Raw genomic sequence first — 12,743 nt, forward strand, 5'->3', positions numbered from 1 at the left:
CCTTAGGCATTTCTCACCCGAAAGGTGTTCGATGAAATGCCCGAGACAACTCTCCTAGGCTTTTAGTATACTTTGCCAAAGACATTTGTTGTTAAAGGTGCTAAGATAGCTAATAGACTTGTTAGTAATGATTGCTTTCATATTATTCAACCAAAGACATTTGATGTTTGAGATATGTTAGCAAATGAGCATTCATCTAGACATAGAGCTTGCTTAGAATTGTGTTTAGGCTTAAGGTCGATAGTTTGATCGATCATTTGCCATCCTTAGTTCGATACTTGATCACCCAAGGTCTAATCCCTATGCCCAAGAGTTCTCTTTTCCCTTAGTCAAGAAAGTATCATTCTGTTATTGCTTTTTTTAGTTTTAGTCATAGCTTAAAACCCATCTAAATCATTGGTTGCACTTAGATTAAGTGAGTACTTGCATTCTCAGTGCTTTGATATCCCTCAGAACTGGTTCGACAATCTTTTATACTACAACATTTGTCTTAGGAGCCTTGAAAACTCCTAACATCAATGACCAAATGGTCACCGGTGATTGAAAAGGAAAAACCACCAACACAGTCCATTCCAATGTGGGTACACCTCAAAAATGTACTTGTCTATGTTCTCATGGCAAGGATTAAACTTCTTGACGAGTCCAATTGGGAGTCCTGGTAGACTGCACCCGGAGACAGCGCAATGCCTAAAGATTGATGTGGCAAAGATCTTTGTAACTGTGGATTTAACAAAGGACTTGCCACAAAAGATGAACTTTAACATCCAAGGAGAGGAGGTGATGGTGGAGTACATCTATCCATGGCTACCAAAGAAGTGTTCGAAGTGTGAAAAGCGGGGACATTCAGTGAAAGCGTGTTCTAAAGAAAAAGAATTTCAAAAAGAGAATCAGGAGGAGATGGAAGAGGGTGAAGTCAGAGAAGTTCGAGAGGAGAAAAAAGATAAAGAAGAAATTATATCGAGAAGTTTGGAAGATCCTGAGGAAAATACTGAGTGTGAGCAAGTGGCTTTGGTAGAGTCTTCTGAGAAGTTGAAGTTGAAAGAGGGAGAAGATGTGAGTAGTAAGGAAGAGATAACTCAAGGTACAGAAAATGTTGAGAAGGAGAAAGAATGGTCAGATGTTTCACCGGGGAAATCTAGCCGCTCTTCTAATTCAAGTCAAAAGGAATTGGAGTCTATTTTTACGAAATCAAGATTTGATGTGTTAACACCGAAGGAGGGTAAAGAAGTGACAGTTTATGAGAAAGAGGAGCAAGAAGAAGATGATCAACATGACAAATTGCAAGACAAAGAAGTTATTCATAGGAGAGTATTACCTCGAGAATTTAAGATTAATCATAGATATCTCATAGCTAAAGCATGAGGTTAGACAGCTCAGGATGTTGATTCTAGCTATCTGAAGAAAAAGAAACCCCGTCGTCAATAATATGTATGGTTTCTACTGGAATATTAGAGGCTTCAATAAATTTTCTAAGCATATGGTGGTACAAAATTGGGTGAGGAAGCGTGGTTTTCAATATGGATGTTTAATAGAGACAAGAGTAAAGGAGAATAAGGTGAAGCGTATTTTGGAGATGGTTTTTCCGGGATGGTCCTACATCACGAATTATGATCATCACCTTTTGGGAAGATTATGGGTTATATGGAGCCCGAGAGTGAGGGTCACACTGTGTTTTTGGGGTTCAACTCGAGTTTTTCGGGTTCAAGTCGATTCGGATTTACATAAAAATGTACATACAAAAAATTAAATAAACTAATTGATAAATTATATTATTTTAAACATTTTTTCCGATATAATATGACTTTGTATCATAATAATATACAAAAATTCTAAAATAATAAACACTGGGGTCAAAATCTAGTGTGTTTTGAAGTGTAAATTTTTTTGTTTAGGACACCCTGAAACCTCCGGTTCTGACCGGCCAGTTGAACCAATAAAATAATAAACAAAACTCTGTCGTCTTAAGGACACTCTGAAACCTCCGGTTCTGTCACCGTCTTCTGCTCAATTGCTTACAAGACCTAGTAGTTCCGTAGAAAGTCGAACAGTCAGTAATCACCCATGTATACTCTGAGACTGAGTCTCCATGGAAGAAGGTTGGTCGAGCTACAGAAATGGCGTAACGTGAGAGTTTCAGTGACCCTTCTTCAAAATGCATCCTTCTCTTCTCCTTCTGATGTAAGTCCTCGAAAAGGTCAGAACTTTACTGTCTCTTCTTACCTGGTTGACTCACTGGGTTTAACTAGGAAACTGATAGGTTCAAATATACTTACACGAGGAAGAAAGGGAAAGGAGTGGATTAAAAGACTCTAGTGGAAACAGAAGGTTTACGGTTACAGACTTGAAGAATAAACAAAGGAGTATAAATAGTCATTGTCATGGTTGTTAGATCTTTATCGATTAAGTACATTGGTGATTCTTACCGATGAGCTGAGTCTACTCAGGTGATAGAGTAGTTGAGATTCTCAGGTGATAGAGATCTCCATTGTTGTACTTATCGAGCTTACTATCAAAATACATACATTTCCTCTGTTATCTCTATCTTCACTCTATCATTGGTGCGGTGAGCTTGGACGAATCGAACGCGATCGGAGTTTGCAAGTTGAATCGAGTCAGCTCAGCTCGAATCGATCATCGGAGTTCTAAATCACACCGGCAAAGCGATGTCGAAGGCGAAGGTGGGGGAAAGTCCGAGACCGGTGGAATCGGAGGAGGAATTCGAAGTCGAAGATCAAGATATGGATATGGAGTTCCTCAAAGGCGGTTACATCCGTCTCAATCGAGCTCGCAAACAAGCAGATTCCAAAATCGATGAGGTGAATCAACAGTTGCGATCGATCCTCAAGATTCTGGAGAAACCTGACTCGGCGACGAGGCCACAAATGGAACCAGGATCTTCCCAGCATCAGGTATACTCACAAAATTGGGAATGAAACCGGGATTATCATCCGCTAGGTTATCGATCTGGGCATATGAATGTTGCGAATAGAGAGTCGATGTTGCAGAAAATACAGATGCCAGTTTTTGCGGGAACGCAACCTTATGTGTGGGTTACAGAGGTCGAAAGATGGTTTACTATTGGGAAGTATGAGGATGATGAAAAGCTGGAGCTGGTTGGGTTGAGTTTAGAAGGAAAGGTTAAGAAATGGTTTGGATGGGAGTTGAAACGAAAGGGATTTGCTAGCTGGTTTGAATTTAAAGAGAAGTTGATTCTGCGATTTTCAGAGTCAATTGAAGATGAACCTGCAAGCAGACTCTTTGCTATCAAGCAAACAGGGTCAGTGAGCGATTACATCTCAGAATTTGAGGAGTTCTCAACGCTAGTGCCGAACTTAGACGATGACCATCTGATCAAGATCTTTTACAACGGTCTCAATCAGGAAATGAAGGAGGTGATTAGAATGAAGGAACCTAAGGGGCTGGAGAACCATATTGCCGCAGTCCTACGAATGGAATCGAGTGCTTTTTGTAAAGTGGTGAGCGAAGCAACCAAGAAGGGGGCAGTGACGCAACCGAAACCCTTTACAAACCCACTGAAGTCATCTTCCGGGTACAACTCACAGAGATCAAGTTCGGAGGCTGCAACCAAATACAATTCAGGTCAACAGTCAAATACAAGCACTGCGGTAACTAAGAAAGATCAGAGTATTCAGAGCAGCTCTACAGATACTCGTCCTCGAATGAAATATTCGAAGGAAGAGTTAGATAGGATGCGAAGGGAGTTCATTTGTTTCAAGTGTGGGGCAAATGGGTGGACTCGAGCCCATAAATGTCCTAATCAAGAGCTGCGAATTCTTATGGTAACCAATGGATGGGAACTGGAAGTGTTAGATGATCAGGAAAGAGATGACATTGAGCTGACGGAATCATCTAAGTCTCGAGAGTTGATGACATTATCACTCAATTCATTCTTGGGTCGTCATTCACCAAAGACAACCAAACTCTATGGCAAGATTGCTAACCTTGAGGTGATCGTGATGCTAGACAGTGGGGCTTCACATAACTTCATCACGCCAAAAGTGGTCCAGCGTCTGAAGCTGCAGATTTGTGCTGAAACAAGCTTCGACATTCAGCTAGGAAACGGTGTCACAGTACAGAGTTCAGGGGTGTGTGTTGATGTTCAGTTTCAACTAGCAAATGCAGAGTTCACATCAGACTTCATCACGTTGGAATTAGGGATGGTGGATGTTATTTTAGGAATTCAATGGCTTGAGACTTTAGGAAAATGCGAGGTGGATTGGAAGGCGCAGGAACTGTCCTTTGTTCATAATGGGAACAAAGTGACACTGTTCGGGGATCCAACACTCCATTGTTCCAAACTCTCGATGAAGTCATTGGCTCCTATCTCAACTACTGATGTTAAAGGAAGAGTAGAGCTTTATACATCAGCAAGTGAGGTAACATTACCCATTCCGTGTATTCCGTTGACGTTGGCGAAACTCTTGGAATCCTTTGATCATGTATTTGCCCTCCCTACGGGTCTACCTCCCTTTAGAGGCATTGATCACGCAATAAATTTGCAACCAGGAGTTTCCGCCATCTCCGTGAGACCATACCGTTACCCACACGCAACAAAGGTGATTATGGAAAAGATGGTGAATGAAATGTTGGAATCAGGAATCATCAGAATCAGTACAAGTCCGTTCTCAAGTCCGGTCTTGTTGGTCAAAAAAAAGATGGAACTTGGAGATTCTGTATTGATTACAGAGCGCTGAATAAGGCAACGATTCCAGATCGATTTCCCATCCCAGTTATTGATCAGCTCCTAGACGAATTACATGGAGCTATGGTTTTTTCGAAACTGGATTTGCGTGCGGGGTATCATCAAATACGTACGAAAGAGGAAGACATTGCGAAGACTGCTTTCAGGACAGTGGAAGGGCACTATGAGTTCCTTGTAATGCCATTTGGGCTTACAAACGCCCCAGCCACTTTCCAATCCTTGATGAACACAATCTTCAAGAAGTACCTCCGGAAGTTTGTCTTAGTCTTCTTTGACGATGTGTTGGTCTATAGCAGAACAATGGAAGAACATGAGGAACATTTGCGAGTGGTGTTACAGATATTGGATCAACAGAAGTTACTAGCAAACAAGAAGAAGTGTTCGTTTGGTTTATCCCAAGTAGAGTATCTCGGCCACATAATTTCAAAGGATGGTGTTGCTACAGACTCAGCGAAAACTAAGACTATGAAGGAATGGCCCATTCCGAGATCAGTTAAACAGCTTCGCGGGTTTTTGGGGTTGACAGGTTATTACCGACAATATGTTAAGAGTTATGGAACAATAGCCAGGCCGCTAACAGACTTATTGAAGAAGGATAATTTTGAATGGTCGGCGCCAACTCAAGAGGCGTTTGAAAGGCTCAAACAAGCAATGGCGGAAGCTCCTGTGCTCGCATTACCAGATTTCAACAAGCCCTTTATCATTGAATCAGACGCTTCAGGGTTTGGAGTAGGAGCAGTTCTGATGCAGGATCGTCGTCCTATTGCTTACTTCAGTCACGGGTTAACAGCAAGAGAATAACTGAAACCTGCGTATGAGAGAGAACTGATGGCAGTGGTTATGGCAGTGCTTAAATGGAAGCACTATCTGCTGGGGAGGAAATTCATTGTCCAGATCAAAGAAGCTTGAAATATTTGCTGGATCAGAAAGAAGTTAATATGGAATATCAAAGATGGCTGACGAAATTATTGGGTTTTGATTTCGAAATTGTTTACAAACCAGGCTGTGACAACAAGGCTGCTGATGGATTATCTAGAATTGAACCTATGCGGAGTACAGAAGTGAATTCCTTATTGCTTTCGTTAACAATTCCCTCAGTGATTCAGTTACAAGACCTCTATAAGGAGATTGCAGACAGTAAGGAGATTCAGGAATTGATCAAGCTTGTTTCAGCGGGTACCGTGGCTAACAGACACTACACGGTGACTGATGGGAGACTTTGGTATAAGAAGAGGTTGGTTATTCCGAAGCAGTCCGCCTTCATTCCTCTGATTTTATCTGAATGCCATGATAGCACGTATGGAGGTCATTCTGGTGTTCTGAAAACAGTCAAACGTGTGCAGTTGATGTTTCATTGGGAGGGGTTATACAAACGTGTGCAACGACATGTGATGGAGTGCAAGATATGTCAAACACATAAGTATTCAACGTTATCACCTGCTGGGTTACTACAACCATTACCTATTCCTCAGCAAGTGTGGGAGGATGTTTCGATGGATTTTGTTGAAGGCTTACCAAGTTCTCAAGGGAGTAATGTGATTATGGTAGTGGTGGACCGTCTCAGCAAATATGGCCACTTCGTGGGGTTAAAACATCTGTTTACTGCGGTCGACGTCGCATCTAAGTTCATGACGGAGGTGGTAAAACATCACGGGTTTCCTAAATCGATTGTCTCCGATAGAGATTGCATCTTTTTGAGTAACTTTTGGAAGGATCTCTTTCGCCTCTCAGGAACAAAATTGAAGTACAGCACAGCCTTTCACCCGTAAACAGACGGGCAAACAGAGGTTCTCAATCGTTGTATGGAAACGTATCTTCGGTGTTTTGCTTCTGGTCATCCAAAGACATGGCATAAGTATTTGGCGTGGGCAGAACTGTGGTACAACACTTCGTTTCATACCGCGTTGAAGGCAACACCTTTTCAAGTGGTGTATGGAAGAGAACCTCCTAAGTTGTTGCGGTTCGAAGAAGGGTCTACGACTAACTATGATTTGCAGGTGGCGTTAAAGGAACGGGATGAGATGCTACTACAGATTCAACTACATTTGGCTAGAGCTCAACAACTCATGAAGACGCAAGCTGATAAGCATAGACGGGATGTGCAGTTTGCAGTGGGTGATCGTGTGTATCTTAAGTTGAAGCCGTTTCGTCAAAGCACAGTGGCTCGTCGCTTTTGTCAAAAACTGGCTGCGAAGTTCTTTGGTCCTTATGAGATTGTGGAGCGTATTGGAAAGGTGGCTTATCGTCTCAAATTGCCAGCGGAAGCGAAGATACATCCTGTTTTTCACATTTCGCAGTTGAAGGCAGCTTTGGGACAGTATCACATCTTACAAGAGATACCACCTACTTGCACGGACTTGGAGAACTTAATATGGGAACCTGAAGACATATTGGCTGCAAGAACGAATAACGATGGACTGATGGAAGTACTGGTAAAATGGAAGGGTCACTTGGATCATGATGCTTCGTGGGTGTTGCTGTCGGAGTTTCAGGCTTCTTTTCCTCATTATAAGCTTGAGGGCAAGCTTGCTCTCAATGGGGGGAGTATTGATAGGTTCAAATATACTTACACGAGGAAGAAAGGGAAAGGAGTGGATTAAAAGACTCTAGTGGAAACAGAAGGTTTACGGTTACAGACTTGAAGAATAAACAAAGGAGTATAAATAGTCATTGTCATGGTTGTTAGATCTTTATCGATTAAGTACATTGGTGATTCTTAGCGATGAGCTGAGTCTACTCAGGTGATAGAGTAGTTGAGATTCTCAGGTGATAGAGATCTCCATTGTTGTACTTATCGAGCTTACTATCAAAATACATACATTTCCTCTGTTATCTCTATCTTCACTCTATCAGAAACTCGCGGACTCCATCTCAAAGAAGGTCACTTTCGAGGAGAAGGGTCATCCTGATTCAGTCCTCACTCTTCTTAGAACTCATGGCTTCACTGATTCTCAGATCACCACCATCATTACAGACTACCCATTACTGCTTGTAGCAGATGCTGATGAGTCTCTTGCTCCCAAGCTTAAGTTGCTACAGAACAGAGGAGCTTCAACCTCTGAGCTCACTGAGGTTCTTTCTAAAGTCCCCAAGATCTTGAGAATCAAAAAGGACAAAGCTTTAGGAAGATACTATGATTTCGTCAGAGAGATTATAGAAGCGGATAAGAGTTCTAAGTTCGAAAGGTTGTGTCTTTCTTTGCCGCTGGGTAGTAGACAGGAGAATAAGATCAGGAACGTTTTGGTTTTGAGAGATCTTGGTGTGCCTCAGAGGTTGTTGTTCCCTTTGCTCATCTCAAGGTCTGCACATGTCTGTGGTAAAGAAAGGTTTGAAGAGTCACTCAAGAAGGTTCTTGAGATGGGTTTTGATCCCACAACTCCAAAGTTTGTCAAAGCTTTGCATACTGTTTATGAACTGAGTGATAAAACGATAGAAGAGAAGGTGAATGTGTACAAAAGACTAGGCTTTGGTGTGGGAGACGTGTGGAAGATCTTCAAGAAGCATCCTTCGTTTCTTAAGTTCTCTGAGAAGAATATATCAAACTCTATCGATACGTTTCTAGGCCTAGGATTCAGCAGAGTTGAGCTTGCGGGGATGGTCAAGCGCTTTCCTCAGTGCATTGGGTTATCTGCAGAGACTGTAAAGAAGAAGAATGAGTTTTTGGTGGAGAAGATGAAGTGTATTTGGATGTAGCATGGACAAGAGGATTGCTCCGAGGTGTGAAGTAATCAAAGCTCTAATGTCCAAAGGATTGCTTGGGAGTGAACTTCCTTCAGTATCTTCTGTCTTGGCGTGTACTGATCATATGTTTCTGAAAAAGTATTTGAGTAAGCATGATGACATTGACAAGGTGTTTGTGGACGAGTTAATGGCTATCTTCACCAAAGATGGTGACTTATAGATCAGAAAGCTTGTCAAGGTGTGTGTGTTTTCTTTCTTTTGCATTAACTTTAGATTTGTCTATGGATTTTTTTGTTGCCATTCAAACTGTTGTAATCTTATCAATTGGTGTCAACTAGTTCTTTAAGTTTGGAGCATTGAAACGTGATGCTTTGGTTGATATGATAAAGCAGGAGAACATTTTGTAAGACATTGCTTGGTTTATAGAGAATTTCAATCAAGAAGACGAGTGGTTTGGAGCTCTGACATGGATCTTAAATCTAGAGTTAAAAATCTTCATGTTTGAATCCAGATCGATTAGTTTGGACCGTTTGGTTACTTCTTCATATGTACAAAAGATGGGGATCCATAGGCAAAAAGGGTGTTGAGATGGGATTTGAATCAACCACCTCAAAGTTTGTGGAAGCTCTACGCATTGTTTACGGATTGAGTTACAAAACAATAGAAGCAAAAATCAATGTCTATCGCCTATGGGAAATGTTCAAGAAGTGTTCCAGTCTCTCTCTCTCTCTCTCTCTCTCTCTCTCTCTCTCTCTCTCTCTCTCTCTCTCTCTCTCTCTCTCTCTCTTATACTCGGAGAAGAAGATATTGAACTCCATTGAAACATTTATAGACTTGAGTTTCTGATGAACAGGATGAATGGGCCACTATATATAAAGGCCAAGATTTAGATAGTTCTTTTACGGCCACTTGCTGGATACGTATCGTTCAAATGACCGTGATAGATGATCATCAAACACTTATTTACCAAGAACGATTTTTTCACTACCTTCACCTCTGAATAAGTGAACCATTCTCTTTGCTGTTTTGTTTGATGCCTGCAAGCAAAGAATTCAACAGATTCTATGAGCACTCATAGTTTCTTGTGTCATTTTTATATTATTTTGCTATTATGATTTATATGAGGATTCAATAGATTTTATATCATTTATTATTCTATGCGGTTTAAAGATAATCACCACAGTTCATGAGGCAGTGACACAATTTTCAGAGCTTTTATGTCCAAAGAATTTTTTAGTTTTGAATAAAAATTTAACAGATCATAAATATGTCACATGGAATGAGGCGTTAATTAGTTGCCTTAATCTCAACCTACATTTTACTCGCTCTGTTTTATATTAAGTGTCGTTCAAAATTTTTGTACACGAATTAAAAAAATTGTCAACTTTCTATGTTACCCTACCTCTATTTAATATAGTTTTATGTTTGGTTTTATTAATTAATGAATTAAAATAATTGTAAAAATAAGAAAAATTATTAAATATATGCATTAAAAACGTAAAATAACACTTATAATAAAATAAAATTTAAAATCTAGATTCTAGAATGACAAAACTTAATATGAAACGGAAGGAGTATACTTTATAGCTAAATATCCCAAACAAAGTTTTCTTTGCAAGTCGGAAACGAACAAACTTTGAGTTAGTTAAGTGCATCCAAAGACAATCCAAAAACGAAAAGACAATCCAAAAAGTATATAATTATATTTCTACAAATTGTTAAATCTAAAGATTTCAACCCTGATCCAAAAGGGACAACCTAAATAATACTTTGCAGTATTTTATAAAACAAAAAAACAACACATCTACTATTAATCTAGGAGTCTCCGTTCTCCACATTATCACACATTTTGCTAACCAAAATCGTCTTTCTTCTCCAAAGAAAACCTCTCAACACATTAGAGGTATGTATCTCTAGATGTTTATATTACTTTTCTTTTGATAGGTTGAAGATTTTTGATATGATGTTTGAACTAAGATGGTTGACTATTTAGTTTGTGAAAAGATATGACAAGTGAAGCCCCAAGTTGGGCTGATCAATGGGGAACTGGAGGGATCGGAGAGATGCCGGAGGAAGATAACACCAAAAGTGCCGGCGGTAAGAAGTCCGGCACGACCAAAGCCAAGATTATTGACTTCATGAGTTTCAAGTGGATGAAGAATCTTGTGCACAAGAAGAAGACAAAAGACTCTAATTCTTTAAAATGAAAAGAAAGACAACATTTTCTATGTACCCTTTTCCTTCTGAAGATATCAAAATCTATCATTGTATTTGTTTATTTTCATGTTGAGTTTCATGTGAGTTATGTATGGTGCATCCCACGATTGAATGTTTTTTGTTTGTTTTGTTATATATGACATGGCTCAAAATATTCTTCAAACTAAAATGTTATATTTTCAAAACATGCAGGCTGCATTTATAACTTTTTTTGTTTTATTTTCTCACAAATTGTTTTTTAAAAGCCTCATTATATTTTTTACCCAGCCTTTTTACCATATGTAAATGTGAAAAACTCTGAACTACAAAAATGCCAAATTCAAAGCAACATTTACAAAAAATCAATCGAAAGCAACAAAAAGATTGGAGAAATTACACGTTTACCACTTTCATTATAGCTTATATGCATGAAACACCAAAACTAGACAAATATAAACAAAAGCAAAAGTGTTTTCACCACTGTAAGTCATGTAGAGAAGAGAAACCCATCTTCATCTCTGTTCTCAGTCTCATCACGGTAAGGATACAGATCAAAAACAAAGATTACAAAAGATTCAACACGAATCTATCTAAAACCTAACAGAAAATAGAACCCTTAACGTTGCTCATTGTACTAGGCCTACCTTATGAACTCTGGTGAAGATAGCCATCAACTCAGCCACAAGCCCCTTGTCATCATGCTTCCTCACATACCTTCTTAAAAACATCTTATCGGTACATGCCAAAACAGAACACACTGAAGGAAGTTCACTCCCAAGCAATCCTTTAGACATAAGAGCTCTGATAACGCTACACCTTGGCACCATCCTCTTCTCCATGCTGTAAGAAAACACCTGAGGGTGAGAAACCACAGCTTCTAATGACCAATCCATCTCCTCCACAAGAAACTCAGTCTTCTTCTTAACCGTCTCTGCAGAAAACCCAATGCACACAGGATACCTCTTGATCATCATCGCAAACTCACCCCTGCTGAATCCCAGCGCTAGAAACGTCTCAATGGAGCTGCCAATGTTCTCCTCTGAAACGCGTAAGAACTGCGGATTCTTCTTCAACAATGCCACAACCTCTTCATCAGTCAGACCACACTGCTTCAGCGTCTCAAACGTCTGAGTAACCTTCTTCCCAGAGAACTTGAGAGAGTTAGGCCATTTCTTGAACATGTCCCACACATCCTCAACAGAGAATCCTAGCCTTTTATAGACATCTACTTTCTCTTCTACTGTTCTGTCGCTAAGCTGGTAAACAACGTGTAAAGCTTGGACAAACTTCGAGGTTGTCGGATCAAACCCTTTCTCAACAACCTTCTTGAGCGATTCTTGAAACCTCTCTTTCCCGCAAACAGGTTGATAACGAGAGACAAGCAAGTGAAACAACGACCTCTGAGGCACGCCTAACTCTCTCAAAGCCGTTACGTTTCTGATCTTATTCTCAAGATTCCCCTGTGGCGAAGAAGAGTGAGACAACACTTGGCACTTGTGTATAACATCTCTGACGAAGTCGTAGTAGACACTGAGAGTCTTGTCGCCTCTTTTCCCCAAGAGCTTAGGAACCGTGGAGACAATCTCTGTGAACTCGGAGGTTGAAGCTCCTTTCATTGAATGCAAGAACTTAAGCTTGGGGGCGAGAGAGGTCTCAGCGTCTAGTAGAAGCAGTTTGGGGTAGTCTGTGATGATGGTGGAGATCTGAGACTCTGTGAATCCGTAGCTTCTGAAAAGAGACAGAACTGAATCAGGGTTGATGCCCTTGTCGTTAAAGCTGACTTTCTTTGAGATGGACTCTGCGAGTTTTGGAGTGAAACCCAGAGATTCAATGAGGTAAGTAGAGACTGTAAAGTTTTGACCTTTAGTTGTAGCAGAGGAGGAGAAGGAGGGTTTGGAGTAAGCAGAGAATACGAGCTTCTGTAACTCGGTAGACCTCTTTACATGGAGTATCAGAGAATACATGATTCTTAAATCTCAAAGAAGTGAAGAAGAAGAAGACTCACACTCAACGTTCAGCACCATCGACTCATTTTGTCGGAACTCAAACTCCCCAAAGGTCCCAACTTTGGTCGGAGAAGAGAACCAGAAAGAAACGACTTTTAGTTTTAGGGTTTAAATCTTGGCCGGTCAGAGAGACAAAA

At 40.4% G+C, this 12,743-nt stretch overlaps 2 protein-coding genes across 3 annotated transcripts; one reads left to right on the forward strand and one right to left on the reverse strand.

The window, feature by feature from the left end:
* Positions 1-10,756, forward strand: LOC103838420. Of its 2 annotated transcripts, XM_009114855.3 has the most exons (3): positions 1-8,642; positions 8,797-10,307; positions 10,398-10,709. In XM_009114855.3, exon 1 carries the CDS (start codon positions 2,973-2,975, stop codon positions 4,713-4,715), a length of 1,743 nt encoding a protein of 580 aa, XP_009113103.2. In that variant the 5' UTR covers positions 1-2,972; the 3' UTR covers positions 4,716-8,642; positions 8,797-10,307; positions 10,398-10,709. The 2 variants fall into 2 exon arrangements, with proteins under 2 accessions (XP_009113103.2, XP_009113104.1); XM_009114856.3 differs by having other exon boundaries at positions 1-10,307; positions 10,409-10,756.
* Positions 10,757-10,984: 228 nt separating this feature from the next.
* LOC103838422 (transcription termination factor MTERF2, chloroplastic) lies at positions 10,985-12,633 on the reverse strand. The gene has a single exon (XM_009114857.3). The coding sequence runs from the start codon at positions 12,562-12,564 to the stop codon at positions 11,227-11,229; it is 1,338 nt and encodes a 445-aa protein (XP_009113105.1). The 5' UTR covers positions 12,565-12,633; the 3' UTR covers positions 10,985-11,226.
* Positions 12,634-12,743: the final 110 nt, after the last annotated feature.

The sequence above is a fragment of the Brassica rapa genome, chromosome A09, assembly GCF_000309985.2.
Source record: "Brassica rapa cultivar Chiifu-401-42 chromosome A09, CAAS_Brap_v3.01, whole genome shotgun sequence".
Taxonomy (NCBI): Eukaryota; Viridiplantae; Streptophyta; class Magnoliopsida; order Brassicales; family Brassicaceae; genus Brassica; species Brassica rapa.